The sequence below is a fragment of the Rana temporaria genome, chromosome 2 (genome assembly GCF_905171775.1).
Source record: "Rana temporaria chromosome 2, aRanTem1.1, whole genome shotgun sequence".
Classification (NCBI taxonomy): domain Eukaryota; kingdom Metazoa; phylum Chordata; class Amphibia; order Anura; family Ranidae; genus Rana; species Rana temporaria.
Genome location: NC_053490.1, coordinates 402,414,639 through 402,435,592, shown reverse-complemented (window position 1 = coordinate 402,435,592; position 20,954 = coordinate 402,414,639). Strand labels below are relative to the sequence as shown.

Genomic DNA, 20,954 nt, shown 5'->3' with positions numbered 1-20,954 from the left:
CGGAAGCCAGTGGCTCCGGCTGCTGTTTCAGCCAATGAGAAGGGAGAATCCCCGTAGGCTTGAGACACTCATTCATATCGCTGGATTGTGATGGAGCTCAGGTGAGTATTAGGAGGGGCTGGGGGGGGGATATGTGAGATAGATTACCTCTGTGCCTGTGCCTTTGACAGTGGCAACATGCCTGCTTGGCTTGGTGGAGGACTTGGCACCCCCTAGGGAGCGGCACACTTTGATTAGCCTATTATTGTTCTATGCACACAAGGCACTGACCCTTTATTGGAACAAACCAATAACACCCTCATTATCATACTGCAAATGACTTGTGAATAAGGTGATTCTATTCTATAAAGCAACGTATTTGAGCAGGAGATGTCTGAAAAAGTTTGACAAACTATGTAAGATTTGGTTGGATAGTCCAATTTCTGTAGCCTACACACATTGTATATGTTGTGTGCTTGATTGATAGAATATCTAAATGTGATCTGGTGGTGGCTGGCTGTGGAACCGGTGGTCCAACTCCTATCCATCCATCCATGCTCTGGATTTTTCTTTATAAGTGCTGCTAAACCTCTTATAATTTGAGATCTAGCTTCATAAGAAGCAGCTTTGAGTATCACTGGTGGTTTGGTGCACAGATGTGTTTATGGAAGAGAAATCTTTTCTGATCTTCAGTTGTCGTTTTCCTCCTGATTGAAGGCACCTATTCACGTAAAAGACTTTGATTTTGCACTTTTTTTTTATGAACTATATTATGAACTGTTAATGTATCTATTATTTATTCACAGTATTTTATGCACTTGAAGTTTTTTATTATCTTTGTGTCCATATATGCACATTGTTTTAAATAATTTATTACATTTCTGCATATGTATAGTGCTGGAAGTGTTTAGCTTAGGTTCATGTTGTTGCAGGTGGTTTCAGGTGCGGGACAGGGTGTATATTGCATTCCCGCACCCGCAGCCATTAAATCTTAATGGCACCCCCACGCATCGGAAAATGCATTGTGTTTTCAGGTGCATAAACAAAAAGATTATATGAAGGGATGATTTTTTTTTAGACAGTACTGAGGTTGTTCAGTAGTTATATACACTGTATGCACATACAGTGGGGATCGAAAGTTTGGACACCCCAGGTAAAAAAGTGTATTAATGCGCATAACGAAGCCAAGGAAAGATGGAAAAATATCCAAAAGGCATCAAATTACAGATTAGACATTCTTATATGTCAAAAAATTTTAGATTTTATTTCCATCATTGCTTTTTCAAAATTACAGAAAACAAAAAAATGGCGTCTGCAAAAGTTTGGGCACCCTGCAGAATTTATAGCATGCACTGCCCCTTTTGCAAAGCTGAGACCTGCCAGTGTCATGGATCGTTCTCAATCATCGTCTGGGAAGATTAGGTGATGTCACTCTCAAAAGTTTTAAATGCCCAGACTCATCTGACCTTGCCCCAACAATCAGCACCATGGGTTCTTCTAAGCAGTTGACTAGAAAACTGAAACTAAAAATAGTTTACGCTCACAAAGCTGGAGAAGGCTATAAGAAGATAGCAAAGCGTTTTCAGATGTCAATATCCTCTGTTCGGAATGTAATTAAGAAATGGCAGTCATCAGGAACAGTGGAAGTTAAAGCAAGATCTGGAAGACCAAGAAAAATATCAGACAGAACAGCTCGCAGGATTGTGAGAAAAGCAATTCAAAATCCACGTTTGACTGCACGATCCCTCCAGAAAGATCTGGCAGACACTGGAGTTGTGGTACACTATTCCACTATAAAGAGATACTTGTACAAATGTGGTCTTCATGGAAGAGTCATCAGAAGAAAACCTCTTCTACGTCCTCACCACAAAAATCAGCGTTTGAACTTTGCAAATGAACATATAGACAAGCCTGATGCATTTTGGAAACAATTTCTGTGGACCAATGAGGTTAAAATATAACTTTCTGGCCGGAATGAGCACAGAATTTAATGAAATTTAATGAAAATAACCTCTGTCCAACTGTTAAGCATGGGGGTGGATCAATCATGCTTTGGGGTTGTATTGCAGCCAGTGGCACAGGGAACATTTCACGAGTAGAAGAAAAAATGTATTCAATAAAATTTCAGCAAATTTTGGATAGTAACTTGATGCCATCTGTGAAAAAGCTGAAGTTAAAGAGAGGATGGCTTCTACAAATGGCTAATGATCCTAAACACACCTCAAAATCCACAGGGGATTACATCAAGAGGCGTAAACTGAAGGTTTTGCCATGGCCTTCACAATATCCTGACCTCAACATAATTGAAAATCTATGGATAGGCCTTAAAAGAGCATTGCATGACAGACAGCCCAGAAATCTCAAAGAACTTTGACTTTTGTAAGGAAGAATGGGCAAAGATACCTCAAACAAGAATTGAAAGACTCTTGGCTGGCTACAAAAAGCGTTTACAAGCTGTGATACTTGCCAAAGGGGTCAGAACAACATATTAACTCTGCAAGGTGCCCAAACTTTTGCAGGCGCCATTTTTTTGTTTTCTGTAATTTTGAAAGTGTAAATGATGGAAATAAAATCTAACTTTTTTTGACATATAAGAATGTCTAATCTGTAATGTGATGCCTTTTGGAGATTGTTCCATCTTTCCTTGGCTTCGTTTTGCACATTAATACAAATTTTTACCTTGGGTGCCCAAACTTTCGATCCCCACTGTAGGATATATCTCTGCATGTATATATGCATTTTGTGTTAAAGAAAGAATGTCATACCATGTATTAAGACCATACTCTATTGATGTCCAATATCCATGGACAGATATAGTCCAGATTGTCTGTGCTTGTGATGTATGTTTTACAACTCTCACTGCGTCATAGTATTTAATTTATAGATCTGATCTGATATGCACAATGAAATCATTTTAAAATGCATTTTGTTTTATTCAAGGAAAATGAAAAATGAACTCCTGGAAATCAAAAAGAAGGGTGGCAAAATCAGCAGGTTGCGCCAGAACAGTGCCAAAATCTGTGTTCGCTGTCAGAAGAAGCTGGGGATAATCTTTGACCGTGGAGACTTATGCCAAGCCTGCCAGTTCCGTGTGTGCAAAGCATGTCGCGTTGTGGTAAAAGACAGAGTTTGGAGGTGTAATGTGTGTGCCAAAATTGCGTAAGTGTAATTCGTAGGAAAACATTTCTGTGTTTCATACATTGGTAGAATAAGCGTTATGTCACATATACTTCTATATGTACTGTATATCATCTACATATAGAGTAAGTGAAACGAGAAATAAAAATGATACAGCATAAAACATATATTCGGTGGATAAACAAGTTGTTATGTAAATGTTCTGCATTTTCTTTTATTCTGAAATCCTATAAATTTATGCCGATAGCACGTATTCTTGTACCGTATATACTCAAGTATAAGCCAAGTTTTTCAGCAAATTTTTTTGTGCTGAAAATGCCCCCCTCGGCTAATACTCAAGTCACCTTTTTGCGCCTGATCTCCCGAACTTTAGGGACCTGGTACCGGCCGGCTGTAGGTCCCCTGGACCCCAAACTTGGCACACATGTAGCCCCACTCTACAAGTGTGCAAAGTTTGTTGTCCGGAGGACCTACGGCCGGGGAGCACCGATTTTTAAAAGCCGGGCACCCCTTCAGTAGACTCCCATGTTAAACGTCAGTCTAGTCATGGACACGGTGAGGCATGGGTACAGTGAGGCATGGGCACAGTGAGGTATGGGCACAGTGAGGCATGGACTCAGTGAGGCATGCACATGGACACAGTGAGGCAAAGTGAGGTACAGTGAGGCATGCAGATGGACACCCTAGGCTTATACTTGAGTCAAAAAGTTTTCCCAGTTTTTTGTGGTAAAATTGGGTGCCTCAGCTTATATTCGGGTCGGCTTATACTCGAGTATATACGGTATATAGCTCACATGTGATATCAAGTTTATCTTTCTTCATACACTATTTACTTGGATATACCATAACTGAGATCATAATAATGAAAAAAATCAAAGCATGTTTGCTCACATATATTACTAAAAAATCTACAAACAAGGTTATTCAAACATATTTGCTCATTAGATATTTAGGCTCCGCCTTCTGCACATTGTACTAAATAATAATGTGTTTTGGTTATACAGACACATACAGGTTTGTGTAAACTGTGATTGGTACGCTTTAAAGTACAACTTCACTAATAGCTGGAATCAGGGCCGGTACTAGGCAGGGGCGGGGCGGGCAGCTGCCCTGAGCGCAATGATTTAGTGCAGGAGGAGGGCGCAGTTTGCCTGGTACAATCATGTCCACCACAGAACAGGCTGCAGAATGTAACACAGCAGACAGAGAGCGGCTTTGTCCCTGCATGTAAGCTCGATCGTAGCGCCCGCCCCCTGTCTGCACTGTGCACTATACCAGTACATGTGAGTGATAGAGTGGAGCATCGGCTATCAGTGCTTTCCCTCTCCTAAACAGCGTCTTCTCTCCCCCCTCTCCACTCATCTCTATCACTCCTACTTTCACTTTCACAATGTCCCGATGTCCGAGACATCACCAGCTCTGCCCCCCTAATCTCATAAATGTTATCTCTCTCTTGGAGCCCATTCCTCCTCTTTGTAGTGCCCCCTCCTCCTGTGTCCTTTTCCTTGGACCCCCTCCTCTCTAGCTGATCAGCCAAGCTGACTGATGTCTCTGTGCTGCTGGGCTGCCACTCACTATTCAGCAAACAGGTAACTAACATACTTTCATGCTTCATATCACTGTTAAAGGGGCTGTAAACCTTCATGTTTTTTTCACCTTAATGCATCCTATGCATTAAGGTGAAAAAACTTTTGTCACTGACCAGCCCCCAGCCCCGTGTTTTACTGACCTGAGCCCGTTTGTTCCCGTCCCGGAGACACGCAAACGCTCTCTAGCCGGGGGTCTCGGCTCTTCATTGGATAGATTGATAGCAGCGCAACCATTGGCTCCTGCTGCTGTCAATCAAATCCAATGATGCGGACGCCGGGTGTGGGGCCGAGTCTGGCACTCTGTTTATGCACGCAAATGCTGGACTCAGGAGCGCGCACGCTTGGTAAACCCCCAGGGAGAGTGCTTCTCCTAGGGGATTTTCCGATGCGAGAAGGAGCCGCGAGCGGCGTTGACGGCGATCAGGGTCACTCTGTGCAAAACTAACTGCATAGGTGTTGTGTGTATCCCCATGCCAGTACCCCATTCTTATCTACTGGGACATGAGGCTGCATGGACACAGCCACCTTATCCTAACATGACATACAGGTGCAGGTCCCAATAGAAGTGAATGATACGCTGGCACAGGGATGCACACAATGTCTGTACATCCCCTTGCTGATAAAAGAGAGCTCTGCACAGGACACACATGTCTGCACCACCTTAGTTGTGTGGATGGGGGGGATCTGCTCAGTTTTCTGTGATCGGACATAGACTGATTAAAAATATATATATACGGATTCATTTATGGGCAGCCTCCAGCTTACAATACACTATACAATCTTATTGTACAATATCTTTTGGATCTACCACCAACTATGTAGTACAAAGGCCTGACTGATTGGATACTAGTTAAATTAATTGTTTAGGTTTGTCCATATATTACAATATTTTGGTAAATCTAACAGAGATTGCGTAGAGATTGTACAATCAGATTGTATAGTGTATGCTCACCTACAGAATAGTGTTCTTGTGCATGAGTAATAACAATGACAAATGTTTTCATGTTTTCCCTGTTATCTTTATTCTCATCTTTGCAGATTTGTTTTTTCCTAGGAGCTTTGTCTTTGAGTCCATTAAACACCCGGACACATTGTCTAAAGATGGGTACACACTGGGGCTGCGCCAATACCTGTTTTGCACTGGCAATTACGAGTACCAATACTTGTGCTCAAGTACTCACTGATACCAGTAACTGATACCTTTTGTGGCGAGATATGAGCCTATACAAAATTAATGGGTTCATATCATACTGCAAAGAATCGCATGTGATTTGAACAGGAATGCAGTGCGATTTCCTGCACCACTCCTGTGTGAACCCAGGCTGAAGTCACTATGACAAGGCATGGGATTCGGACAGGAATCGCACCGTATTCCTGTTCATATCACATGCAATTCTTTGCAGTATGATATGAACCCATTCATTATGTATGAGCTCAAATCACACTGCAAAATATTGTTTTTAGGTATCGAAGCATTTACATGAGTACAAGTACTAGTACACGCTATTTTTTTCCAGCAGGCTGAACAGATTCCTGCCTTCACTCAAACAAGATGGATGGAGGAATCCCCCTTCTTTGCTTTAGTACTCTGACAGCAGGACTCCTCCACTGTCAGAATACAATGATCAGAGCTGCCCATACATCGAAAGAGGTTTTTGAGCAAGACCAAGATCAGGTTTAGTTCGTTCTAGCGCATCATTTATAATCTTCAGAAATCACCCTCGGGCAGCCAAGTTACTCATTATTGGCTGCGAACCCCATCAAAGCAAAGCGGTGTACTTTGTGATCATTGTGATGACCAATCACAAATTTAAATAGAAATAATGGTGCACTCCGCAACCATTACATATGTTTTTTTATGCTGCTTCTAGCTCCACCCCCTGCTCTGCGGGGGGGGGGGGCGCATTTTGGCATCCCCGCCCTGGGCACTGAAATACCTTGTCCCACCACTGGCTGGAATACGGAAATACCTATCTCCTTTCCCACTTTACTGTGTTGCCCTATCTCATGCTGCTTAGCCTTTCAAGTAAAAGGTCCCTTACTCTTTTTTGTGCACATGCTCTCATTGGCCCCATTCATTTCTTTGGATAGACCATACTCTGCTGGATAGCTGGAGGATGCCGAAAGTACAGACCTTCCATAAAAAAGAATTAGCAAAGTGCATATGCTCACTAGGAAGTGGACCCGACCTGGATGTAATACTTGCAAAGGCTATGAAAGCAGAATTTCAGGCATGGGGAAAAAGCTAAGTATTTCACTATACTGGCTACACTTAGGGGGGTAGAGGGATTACTTTAAGGACAACTTCCCTAAAATGAAGTTGTCGTTTAAGTTGGACATCATTTTTTGGATATTTAGCCGTGACAAGGTTAGGAGGAAGGAGAATGATAAGTAGATCAGTGCAGTGCAGACTTCCATTTGCCTAGCTATAGATTACAGTGGTTCCTTAGTGTGGGAATATTCCAAGTGGTTCTGAAGTCTACTACCTGCTGTTTTCTTTCTGGAGGAGCTCCTAATAAAAGCTTCCCGGGCAACCTTACTAGATGCCTAAACTACCAAACTGTCCCCTGTAGATTTAAAGAACCAGCCGATGTACTCCACAATCCCAGTGACTGCATTTTCTTTCCTTTATGCATTATAACCCAGCTCATACTTATGCCCATAGCTTAAAATGTGACATTAATCTGTAAACTCCAAGTTTTATCTGAATATTCAACTCATTATTTTCCATCATGGATTATTTCAGTGTTCGTAAATTGCAACTTCTAAGCTAGGGGTGCCCAACCTTTTGAAGAGCGAGGGCCACTTAAGCAACTTGGTAACCAGTCGCGGGCCACAATGAGCAGAGCGGGCGGATGACAGGTCACGGCTACTCTATAGGCCCTCTGATCCACCCAGATGGAAGGGGACGAATTCCCTTCTGTTTATCCAGGAGGTAGGCGGCGTAAACAGACATCTGTCGCTCTGAGAGGTGAATTAAGGGTCCAAGTTGGTCGGGTTGATCGTGTGAAAAGGGCGTAAGACTGCTTTCACACTGATGTGCTGCGGTTTACCCACACCGCGGGTGAAGCGTAGTGCACCTGTGTCTATCCTATGGGTTAGCTGAACTTTGCCATAGACTTCGCTTGTGGCAAAAGCCGGCACTGTAGAGGACGCATCAGCTTATGGGGCTCTGCTCCGCAGCTGCATTCTTCCTCTACCACCAGCTTTATTCACAACACTGATGCTGCGGTATGGCGGGTCGGCAACCTGCGATCTGGGCTTGCCAACCCACCAGTCCAGAGCAGGAGGTCGCGGGCCACATCAGAGGGCTCCGCGGGCCACATCAGAGGGCTCCGCTGGCCACATGTGACGCCCCGGCCATTGGTTGGCCACCCCTGTTCTAAGCAATCAATATGCTCAGTTGTCAGACACACTAGAATAAGAATACTTATTTTCAGAACAATAAAATTACATTATTTTTCAGTTGAGTTCAATAAAAGTAAAAAATTACCGTCACATGGTTTGAAAATAGAGTGCTTAGGCTTGTGTAAAGCCTATTGAATTGAGCTTTTTGTCGATCAGTTTTACACTCATCACTCATAAATAGAATCCAAGGTACTATACATAAACTCCCACAAAGGTCCCTAAGCAACCAAAAGTAAACTTTAGTGTTGCTCAATGGTCAATCCCCATACCTTTATATTTTAGAGTGAAGTGATAAATAATGAGCTGGAATTCACAACAGGAAGGAGCTTACAGGATATCAGTGCAAACTGTACGTCTAGCACCCAATACGGAACACCAAATACAAACAAGGCACTGTTATATAACTCCACTTGTGTTTCAGGTTAAGTGACGTTTTGTACCCCTGGATAGAAGCGGGAATAGCAGAAATTAGGAATCAAAATGAATGTGTATTTTGCTTTGTCATGTTTTGTAGGCTGCTGATAAAGCGCACCATACAATTGTTTTCAGGAACGTTTCAGACTTCTCACAGATAGCATCAAACAAACTTTCACATTTTGCATGTCAAACTGAACGAGCCTGACAGCAGCTGAATATTTATGCACTGAAATTTCCATTCACTGTTTGTTTCAACCTTCGAGAGAATGGAAGGAGATTAAACTATTTACTTTCCACTGTTTTGTGCTTGCCTGAATGTTCCATTAGTTGAAATGGAAAGGGACAGGCAGGTCATCTGAGAGTAATTGTGGACCTGAATGTACCAATCTTGTATGTGTCACTGTCATCTATCCCTGTGGCTGTACATGAGTCACAAAGAAAATATAACCAATCCCATAAAGGTTTCACCTAACCAAGCAAATTCTTTTCAAAGCTGAATCTTTATTAGAAACATAATACCGCAACTATACTTACAATATACATATATATATATATATATATATATATATATATATATATATATATATATATATATATATATATATATATATATATAGTTTGTTTACGTTTTTTTTCTTTCCACTTAGTACTGGTCTCGGGCAGAGGACTATTATTATTATTATTACACAAAATGTATTTAGTGCCAGCAATTTGTGCAGCACTTTTGCATAAGGCCCCTTTCACATTGAGGAGTTTTTCCCGCCTGAAAAACTCCTTCACTGCAGACTCAATGTGAAAGCCCGAGGGCTTTCACACTGAGGCGATGCGCTGGCAGGAGACAAAAAAATCGCCTGTCAGCAGGAAACCGCGGCAATACCGCCCGCAATGCGCCTCTATAGAGGCGCATTGCGGGCGGTATTAACCCTTTATCGGCCGCTAGCGGGGGTTAATACTGCACCGCTAGCGGCTGATTTCCGCGGCAATCCCGGCGGTATAGCGCCGCTATTTTTAGCAGTGTTATACCGCCACCGCGGCACCCGCCCCACTCTGAAAGGGGCCTTATAAAGGGAGACAGTACAGTTACAAAACAATTGTGTACCACAGGGTTAGAAGAACCCTGCTCCTGAAAGCTTACAATTTAATAGGAAGGGGCAAGTGGAACAAAAAGGTATTAACTGTGAGGGATGAGCTGATGGGGAAAAATAAAAGATTGTGGGCCAGATTCTCGCCCAGCGGTGTATCTTTGCGGCGGCGTAACGTATCCGATTTACGTTACGCCGCCGCAACTTAGATGGGCAAGTGCTGTATTCTCAAAGCACTTGCTTCGTAAGTAGCGGCGGCGTAGCGTAAATCGGCCGGCGTAAGCCCGCCTAATTCAAATGTGGAACAGGGGGGTGTGTTTTATGTTAATCTTCTGTGACCCGACGTGATTGACGTTTTTCACGAACAGCGCATGCGCCGTCCGTGGAAATCTCCCAGTGTGTGTTGCTCCTAATACGCCGAAAGGACGTATTGGTTTTGACGTAAATTACAACCAGCCCCATTCACGGACGAGTTACACAAACGACGAAACATTTTCAAATTTCGACGCGGGAACGACGGCCATACTTAACATTGATACACCGCACTTACGCCACCATATAGCAGGGGTAACTATACACCGGGAAATGCCTAACGTAAACGGCGTAAATGTACTGTGTCGGCCGTGCGTACGTTCGGGAATTCGCATATCTTGCTGATTTACATATTTCGATGCGTAAATCAGCATACACGCCCCTAGCGGTCAGCGTAAATATGCAGTTACGATCCGACGGCGTAAGAGACTTACGCCTGTCGGATCTAACAGATATCTATGCGTAACTGATTCTAAGAATCGGGCGCATAGATACGACTGGCCGGACGCAGAGATATGACGGCGTATCTGGAGATACGCCGTCGTATCTCCTCTAAGAATCTGGGCCTAAGTTGTTAGCAGATAGGCTTCCCAGAATAGGTGAGTTTATAGGGATTGCCTAAAAGTGGACAGAAGTGGAGTAGTAGACAGGCAGATTAAGCGCTAGACACTCCTGACAGGGAGAGTGCATGTGATTAGCACAAGGTTAATCAGCACTGTCCAGATAGAGGGTCAGGGGTCCTGTCTCCTCATAGGACAGCTAGAGCAGTATGAAAACTACTCCTACAAGCTTTAACCAGATACTGATAGAAGTCACAGGACTGCTCTAACTGCTGATGAAAAAAGGCATTAAGTAGTTTATATTTACTAAAATGATTGCATTTCCATGTTCTGTGTACTATGGGAGACCAGATATAGTGAATGCAGGGTCCTGGTTTTAGTAACACTTTAACACCGATCTATAGTTTGTTACTGGCTCCATAACAGTTGAAAATTGTGTTGCCCTGCTGCAATGCAGAACTCATTTTAGTTACAGTCGAAGGTATCTACAGCATTGGTACTCCTTTGACATGGGATCAGTGGTTGAAACTTTAGTCAGAACATTGGGCCAGATCCACAAAGAAGTTACGTCGGCCTATCTATTGATACGCTGCGTAAGTTCTACGATGCGTCGTCGTATCTTTGTTTTGTATCCACAAAACAAGATACGCCTGAATGTGGTCTAGATCCTCCCGACGTACATGTTAGTACGCTGTCGGATCTTAGGTGCATATTTACGCTGGCCGCTAGGTGGCGCTTCAGTTGATTTCCACGTAGAGTATGCAAATTAGCTAGATACGCCGATCCTCAAACGTACCTCCGCCCCACGCAATTGTTTAACGTCGTTTACGTAAGGCTTTTTCGGCGTAACGTTACCCCTGGCTCTGAGGCCTACGCAATGTTAAGTATGGATGTCGGGACATCGTCAAATTTTCCTTCGTTTACGTCGTTTGCGTAAATCGTTCGCGAATAGGGCTTTGCGGAAGTTACGTTCATGTCGAAAGCATTGACTATTTGCGATGTGATTTCGCGCATGCGCACTGGGATACGTCCACGGACGGCGCATGCGCCGTTCGTAAAAAGCGTAAATTAAGTGGGGTCATACTAGATTAACATACAACACGCCCACTCCAAGCCTACTTTGAATTACGCGGCCTTACGCCGGCAGATTTACGTTACCCCGGCCCATAAATGGGAGCAAGTTCTTTGTGGATACCCTACGAGCCACTCTGATTTACGGCGGCGTAGCGCATATGAGATGCGCTACGCAAGCCTAAATATACGCCCGTTTTTGTGGATCTGGCCCATTAAGTCCTGCTAGATCACTTCAGGCTGGCCCTTTTTGCTGTTATAGCTTTGTAAGACATTAAATATAAGTGCCTATGCTATTCAAAATTCGGTAATACACCTTTTCACCCTGCTCTGCACATGTTCAGTTTCTTTCTGTTCTCGGCACTGTGCTTAAAATTAGAACCACTAGAGGCCAAATTACATTTACAAGGATAGTGTCTTATCTCTCTGATTCTCCTTCCCCCCTCTGCATCAGCAGCCTGTGAACTTCAGCACTGTAAGGCCGCGTACACACGATCGGTCCATCCAATGAGAACGGTCTGATGGATTTTTCCATCGGTTAACCGATGAAGCTGACTGATGGTCAGTCGCACCTACACACCATCGGTTAAAAAAACGATCGTGTCAGAATGCGGACACGTAAACCACGTACAACGGCACTATAAAGGGGAAGTTCAAATCCAATGGCGCCACCCTTGGGGCTGCTTTAGCTGATTTTGTGTTAATAAAAGACGTTTCACGCGTTTCTGTCTGTTACAGCGTGATGAATGTGCTATCTCCATAACGAACGCTAGTTTTACCAGAACGAGCGCTCCCGTCCCCTAATTTAGTCTGAGCATGCGTGGATTTTTAAACGATGGTCGTGCCTATTAACAATCGTTGTTTTCTATCGGTTAGGAATCCATCGGTTAAATTTAAAACAAGTTGGCTTTTTTTTAACCGATGGTTAAATAACCAATGGCGCCCACACACGATCGGTTTGGACCGATGAAAACGGTCCATCAGACTGTTCTCATCGGTTTAACCGATCGTGTGTACGCGGCCTAAAACTTCTTTGAGCTCTTCTGAGCTCAGACATACCATCAAGGCTGGAAGTTTACATATTTTAATTACAAAAAGTGGCATTTATATTTTTGAGACCAGGGGGAGGGGGAGGGTCTCCAATAAGGAAGTGACTGCTCTGGCCTTTAATAAAGTTGCAGCCTCCAGTGAGAAGAAACAGGAGTAATGTTGGAGGCAATTTACAGCATACACTGGTTTTTGTAGCATTATTATTACTGTGGAATGTATGTTATTTTGTTAAGAACAGTATTGTTATCTACCATAACTGTTATGGGTAACGTTCCGCTTTAATATACATTTGGCCTAATGTAAAAAAAAAAAATCGTGGAAGTATTTTCCCACACATCAAACAATTGTTGAAAAGCTTTAACCACTTGACCACCGCCCCATGTCAAAAAGACGTCCTGTTTTTAAAGTTGAATATCTCGGTAACGGCAGCAGCTGCTTCCACAACCGAGATATTCATCTTTTCAGGGGGCGGTGGTGTACACGATAACGGCGGTCTCCGCGGCGGATTCGCCGCGAGATCGCCGTTATCGGTGGCGGGTGTGGGGCCCCCCCCCCCTCCCGCCGCTCTCCCGCGCCCTCCGGAGCCGTCGGTAGCGGCAGAGGGGATCGGATGTGTCCGGCAGCTGAGCGGGGACGGGACTGAAGGAGAAATCTCCTTCACCCGTCCTCATAGCTCTTCTGGGCGGAAGTGACGTCAAAACGTCAGTCCCGCCCAGCCTCTTAAAGAAACATTTTTTTTTTTGTCATTTGAAAAAATGACATTTTTTTTTTTTGCATTTAAGTCTAAATATGAGATCTGAGGTCTTTTTGACCCCAGATCTCATATTTAAGAGGACCTGTCATGCTTTTTTCTATTACAAGGGATGTTTACATTCCTTGTAATAGGAATAAAAGTGATCAATTTTTTTTTTTTTATTTCACTGTAAAAAATTATAAAACTAAATAAAAATAAATAAGAAAACAAAAAAAAAATTTTTTTAAAGCGCCCTATCCCGACGAGCTCGCACGCAGAAGCAAACGCATACGCGAGTAGCGCCCGCATATGAAAACGGTATTCAAACCACACAAGTGAGGTATCGCCGCGATCGTTAGAGCGAGAGCAATAATTCTAGCCCTAGACCTACTCTGCAACTCAAAAAATGCAACCTGTAGAATTTTTTAAACGTCGCCTATCGAGATTTTTAAGGGTAAAAGTTTGACGCCATGCCACGAGCGGGCGCAATTTTTAAGCGTGACATGTTGGGTATCATTTTACTCGGCGTAACATTATCTTTCACAATATATAAAAAAATTGGGCAAAATGTATTGTTGTCTAATTTTTTAATTCAAAAAAGTGATTTTTATCCAAAAAAAGTGCGCTTGTAAGACCGCTGCGCAAATACGGTGTGACAAAAAGTATTGCAATGACTGCCAGTTTATTCCCTAGGATTTCTGCTAAAAAAAAATATATAATGTTTGGGGGTTCTGATTAATTTTCTAGCAAAAAAATTGTGATTTTCACATGGAGAGAAGTGCCAGAATAGGCCCGGTGGTCAAGTGGTTAAACAAGGTTACATTTGCTAACAAGTTTTAACATTTTGAAAACAGAATGAAAAAAAGGTTTAAATAAAACAAGTGTGGAATGAATCTGAAATGTGAGCATTTTATGCCAGATTAATCTTTTCTTTATCTACAGGCAGATAAGGATAGCAACAGGGGACTGGTTTTTTGAAGAACGAGCCAAGCGGTTTAAAAATTCCACTGTGCTGGGATGCGATGTGGTCAGGAAATCTATTATGAGAAAAACGCCAGGTATTTCTACATATAAGTATTGTAGGATCAAAGCGGGAGCCCTAGGACAAGGGAGCTTTTTGTGTATGCTGATCGCTTTGTTATGCTTTGCGCAGTTTACTCGCTGCTTGCAGTACTGTCAGCTTCTAATGCCAACGTAAACCTTTATGCTTCTTCAGTAAGGCAACATACACAAAGAACGGGAACCTATTGCAACCAATTAAGTATCAGTTGACCATAGCAATGCCAACTAACATAACATTTGTAATTGTTGCTATGGAATCCTGCCATTTACACATTATGCTTAGGCTTCATTTCCATGGAAATTTTTTGGACGTTTTTACAGCCACTTTTCTGAGCGTTTTTTGTAGCTTAAAAACGGCTCTCCATGTTAGTCTATGGCCTCATGCCCACCATGACGTTTTTGAGCTGTAGATGGCTGAGCCGTTTTTAAGCTGCAAAAAAAAAACAGGACCAGTGCGTTCTGAAGCTCCAGCGTTAGAGCTGTAAAAACACCAGACGTTAACCACTTAAGGACCGGACCAATATGCTGCTACATGACCCAAGGGGTTTTTACAATTCGGCACTGCGTCACTTTAACAGACAATTGTGCGGTCGTGCGACGTGGCTCCCAAACAAAATTGGCGTCCTTTTTTCCCCACAAATGGAGCTTTCTTTTGGTGGTATTTGATCACCTGTGCGGTTTTTATTTTTTGCGCTATAAACAAAAATATAGTGACAATTTTGAAAAAAATGCAATGTTTTTTACTTTTTGCTATAATAAATATCCCCCAAAAACATATATAAAAATAAAATTTCCTCAGTTTAGGCCGATACGTATTCTTCTACCTATTTTTGGTAGAAAAAATTGCAATAAGCGTTTATCGGTTGGTTTGCGCAAAATTTATAGCGTTTACAAAATAGGGGATCGTTTTATTGCATTTTTATAAAAAAAATTTTTTTACTACTAATGGCGGCGATCAGCGATTTTTTTCGTGACTGCGACATTATGGCGGACACTTCGGACAATTTTGACACATTTTTGGGACCATTGTCATTTTCACAGCAAAAAATGCATTTAAATTGCATTCTTTATTGTGAAAATTACAGTTGCAGTTTGGGAGTTAACCACAGGGGGCGCTGTAGGATTTAGTGTTCACCTAGTGTGTGTTTACAACTGTAGGGGGGTGTGACTGTAGGAATGACGTATTTTTTTAGATGCCTTCAAAGTGTTGTTGCTAGGCAGAATAGTTAATCTTCCCACTTCCTGCACCTAGGTGCTTAATGCTTCCTAACCTACACCGCACAGACTCCTGGGAATGTAGTGGGTGTAACTTTCCAGGAGTCTGTGCACTCCCCAGTCTCAAAGAATCATGTGACTTGGACAGCACAGGTGCTGAAACCTGATCTGACACTGCTTGTGCAGCACTGAGCATGTGCGAGATCTGCAAGGCTGAAATCCAGGAAGTCATACAGTCTGGCTTCATGATGCCCACACTTAAGATGGCCCCAGTCAATTTCTATTTTATAAAGTGTCTAAATGCTGTAACAACCTAACAAAACAGACCTTAGTTTACAGGCCAACTTTACTAGAATACATTAAGCTTGTGTATTACAGGGGTATTTATATTTAAAAAGTGAAATTGTGGCCGGAACTCCGCTTTAAGCTGTAAAAAAGGCTAAAAAAAGTGGCTGTAAAAACGTCCATGGAAATGAAGCCTTATTGTGCCGATTTAGAAGTCTCAGTACATTTTTGCACACTATGGGCCAGATCCACAAAGACCCGGCGTAACGTCAAAATTCCCATTTAAGTTACACTGCCTTAAAATTTCTACCTAAGTGCCCGACCCACAAAGCACTTACCTAGAAATTTTCGGGTGTGTAACTTAAATTCCGCCGGCGCAAGGCGTTCCTCTTCAAATGGGGGCGATTCCCATTTAAATTAGGCGCGCTCCCGCGCCGGCCGTACTGCGCATGCTCGTGACGTCATTTTCCCGACGTGCATAGCGCGAAATTACGTTACGCCGAGCTTTGTGGAAAAAAGATACGTCGAAAAAAAAAAAATGTAAAACAAAAAAAAAAACGCGTCGCTGGACAGAAGGGTCTGCTTTTACAAGGTGTAAACAGTTTACACTTTGTAAAAGCAGCCCTAATTTTACGATTGCAAACTAAAACTTACGGAGAAAAAACGAAGCTGAAAAGCTTCGTGGATCTCCGTAAGTGCTAATTTGCATACCCGAGGCGGCATTTCGACGCAAAATGCCCCCAGCGGCGGATGTGGTACTGCATCCTAAGATCCGGCAGTGTAAGTCCCTTACACATGCCGGATCTTCTGCCTATCTTTGGGAAACTGATTCTGTGGATCAGTTCAAAAGATAGAAACAGGGATACGACGGCGTATCAGTAGATACGCCGGCGTATCCCTTTTGAGGATCTGGCCCTATGGTCTCTAGGCTTGACACAGTTCAGGCCAAGCAATAGACCAGATCTGGAGACACACTAATGCCTAGACTCGGCTTCTAAACCAAACCTGATTACTCTTGGTGTGTCTGCAGCAATAAATCATCAGGGCCTAAGTCAAATATAAATTTAATACTGGCGGTTTCATTTTCCGTGCTGTTGTTCAGATGCCAAATGAATTAGACTCATATGAGATATCAGACAGCGAATAACAATGCAAGCTGTCACTGAATGCACCGGTGTCTTTTCCGATTAAAGAGTTCAGATTGGTGACTCACAATTTTCAATATCAAATGACCAGTAGCAGTTACCACTATGAAAGCATTGCTGTCAGAGTTATTACATTATTTGCCAAAGCATTGACCTTTCAGCTTCACACGGCCTAGAGGATTATCAAACAATGCTTAGTCATAAATTGAAACTGATTTATTTTCTTTTTTTATATGTGTTCATCATACAGCGTCCACTAGAGTAGTAGAAGAATCTGATAAAAAAGAAGATGCTCCAGTGCCTGCCGCTTCTGAAACTGCCCAAGCTACAGAGGGCAATGCAAAACGGTAAGTGTCCCCTAAATAGGATTGCTAGGAAAACTGGAGATCTCCTGTCATTAAAGTGACACTAAAAAGAGAAGTGTTAATTGTTAAAGTGATACTAAAATCTTGTTTTTTTCTCGTTAAAAATAACAAACATTTCATACTTACCTGCTCTGTGCATTGGTTTTGTACAGAGCAGCCTGGATCCTCCTCTTCTTGGTTCCCTCTTTGGTGCTCCTGGCCCCTCCCTCCTGTTGAGTTCCCTCACAACAAGCAGATTGCTATGAGGGCACTTGAGCCGTGCCCCGGCCCCACCCCCTTTCTCTCCTCATTGGCTCGCCGACTTTGGTTGACAGCAGCAGGAGCCAATGGCGCCATGCTGCTGTCTCAGCCAATGAGGAGGGGAGTCTCTCGTGCAGAATCGGTGGATCTAGATGTACCTTGGGTAAGTATTAAGGGGACTGAGGGGGGCTGCTGCACACAGAAGGTTTTTTATCTTAATGCATAGAATACATTAAGCTAAAAAACCTTCTGCCTTTACAATCACTTTAAACCACTCCCATAGTGTTTAGTGATAGGAGAACATAGAGGAAGAGGAACTCAGCTTGTCTATGTAATCTCAGCCTGCAGTGGGGTTACAGAGAGGATGGAAGTGACAGCTTTAAGGCAGAATAAAGCAGGTACCGTATTTATCGGCGTATAACGCGCACTTTTTTCCCTGAAAATATGGGGAAAATCATGGGTGCGCGTTATACGCCGATACTGTACCTCGGCTCAGAGGGGGACGAGCGCCGCCGGAATATACGCGCCGTCTCTCCTGTTTATTCGGCACACGTCACACACACATTCCCGCTTCCGCCACCGGCATTGGACCAGTGTTCTATCAATCACAGAAGCTGGTCCAATGCCGATGGCAGAGGCGGGACTGTGTGTGTGTGACTGCTGCCAAATGAACAGGAAATGATGGCTCGGCTCGGATGATGGCTCGGCGATTCCCACGAGAGAAGGTGAGGCTGCATTTGGGCACAGGCTAGGCTGCATTTGGGCACAGGCTAGGCTGCATTGAGGCTGCAGATGGACACTGACCACAAAATTGAAAAAACATTTTTTTCCTGAAACTTCCCTCTGAAATTGGGGTGCGCGTTATACGCCGGTGTGCGTTATACGCCAATAAATACGGTATATTTCACTTTACACAAAACAAATGCTTTAGTGTCTTTGTGAGTACGCACACTCTCTGTTTTATAGCATGTGAAGAGATTTTTTCATAGTCTGGATAATGACACCTTAATTAGTATAACGTATATGATTTCAGCAATTGCATCCATTTTGTAATTTGATGCTATTGAAAATTACCTTACTATTCAACAGACAACCAGCTGACACTTGCGAAACGCTTTACAAATATCAGGTCTAACAAATACTATTTGTACATAGGACTTACTGTATATTTGGACTTTTTAGGCACCTAAAATCACACATTATGTATGCAAAAATGGTATCAATGTTATTGTATTCCAAAACCTAAATAAGAACAAATCTTAAAAAGTGGCTGACAACAGAAGATCACTCGTCATCATCATCATATACATGATTGGCTATCTGTTATCCTGTCTATGTATTCAACATCATACAGTATGTACCAAATTATAGCAGATTGTATAGAAAAATTTCATATGGAGAAAACCAGGTGTAGGCGGAACAGAACACACACAGAGAGCAGGAGCACTTACAGCTTCTTTGTTGAGAGGCTGGGCTGATAGCGTCATGCAAGGGTAGGTTCACAAGGACTGTAGAAACACAAACAGGAAATCGGGGTAATCTGGCACAATAAGGGTTAAATCCAGTGTTACAGGGCAGTAATCTGGGCATAGCAATGGGTAAATCCAGCACACCAGGCTGTAATCTGGACACAGCAGGGTAGGCAACAATGTGGCGTAGTGCATCACATGGGACAGTAATCCAGGCACCACAAGGGGTAAATTCAGTGCACAGGGCAGTAATCTGGGTGCAGCAGGGTAGGCAGCAATGTGGCACAGCAAGAGTCAGGTAAATCACTAGACAACAGCAGCTTCAGCCAAGGGGATCCAGCTAGGGTGGCAGGCAGGGGGAGGTTCCGAGAACACATGCCGGTCATGGGGTCTCAAAGGTCTGTGTGTCCTGGCCAAAGCTTTAGGACCACACTGTGAGAGGAGACACAGCAATGAGAAATAGTCCATAGAGTTGCAATATTGCACCGCAAGGCAAATTATCCACAGTGCAGTAAACACATCCATTACGAAACTGCAAGTTAAAGAGATCCACTTTAACAGGAACCAGAAAACAGGGAAGCCTAATTCACTCACCAGAAGAAATTTTTTTAAAGTAAGTTTTAACATGTAAACTGTCATACATGTAGCATACACTGTGTATGACGTGCTAAACTGCAAAATCAATTAGCATTTTCAGATTTTTGCTAACAGGGCCCTTTTATGTTTATATATATATATATATATATATATATATATATATATATATATATATATATATATATATATATATATATATATATATATATATGTGTATTGTATATGCTGTAACATGGAACATTGCATTTTTTAGCATCCCTGACAAAAAATCTGGAAAAGGTGAAGATACCAAAAGCCTACGTTCCAATTATGACGCCCAGAGCCTGAGAAGTACCCGATCGATGCCTCGTCCTAATGGGTGAGATTTGAAAATGTATAAATTTACTGAAAAGAATGCTGTATGGACAGTAATTGAGTAGATTTTACTATGCAACAACATACTCTAACATATTTCACTAAAATCATGAATAACTTTCAACAGAAGAAAAGATAAGGAAATGGGTATTTAGTATTGATTAGACAACAGAAAAAGTATGGTTGTATACGAGAAACTCTAGAACTGCCGGTTAATTGAGATGTTACATTTGCTTGGTGCATTGATGGGGCTTTGATGAGGCTTTGGTCAGGCTTTGATGAGCCTTTGGTGGGGCTTAGATGAGGCTTTGGTGGGGCTTCAGTGGAGCTTCAAGCGAGCTTTGCCATAGACTTCTATAGAGGCTTTGAAGACGCTTTGAAGCACAACTAAATCGACATGGGGTATAATTTTTGAAGCAAAAGCAAGGTGTAAACAGGATTGTAAGCTAACCATTTTATTTAGTAACAGGAGCTTTGACTAGCGCTCAGAGAGCTTTAACAAAGCGTGTCTGAAGCCCTGTTTTAAAGCAAATGTAAACTAGCCCTTAATGTGTGTTTAAAGCCTAAGCAAGTGTAAATGAGTCCTAAAACTTATAGCAATAGTTCCACAGACCTCCTAAGTCCTTACTTTGTGAGATAGATTTTTAGTCTAAAAGTATGTTGGCAAAGAATGATTGTAGTTGCAGTAAAATACTTGAAATTGTTGAAAAGTTCATTTTCATTTATAGAGGTCTTTACACCAGACAAAATGTATTATAATTGAAGAGGAATTAGGGGCAGAATATATTGTTTCCAAAAGAGGGAGAGTCCCGTGAAATGAGAGACAGTTATGAGCAATGTAATTGTACCAGTATATTTGACCCACACACAGCTTATCTAGTAC

The 20,954-nt window shown here is 42.5% G+C and overlaps 1 protein-coding gene across 4 annotated transcripts in view; it reads left to right on the top strand.

Moving 5' to 3' along the window:
• The window catches only part of LOC120927445 (synaptotagmin-like protein 5), a 270,163-nt gene that overhangs the window by 142,583 nt on the left and 106,626 nt on the right, over positions 1-20,954 (top strand). For all 4 annotated transcript variants that reach the window (XM_040338125.1, XM_040338127.1, XM_040338124.1 and 1 more), the window contains 4 exons: positions 2,920-3,138; positions 14,282-14,397; positions 17,297-17,393; positions 19,971-20,075. In XM_040338125.1, coding sequence (XP_040194059.1) covers positions 2,920-3,138; positions 14,282-14,397; positions 17,297-17,393; positions 19,971-20,075 — 537 coding nt within the window. The remainder of the gene's footprint in view (positions 1-2,919; positions 3,139-14,281; positions 14,398-17,296; positions 17,394-19,970; positions 20,076-20,954) is intronic.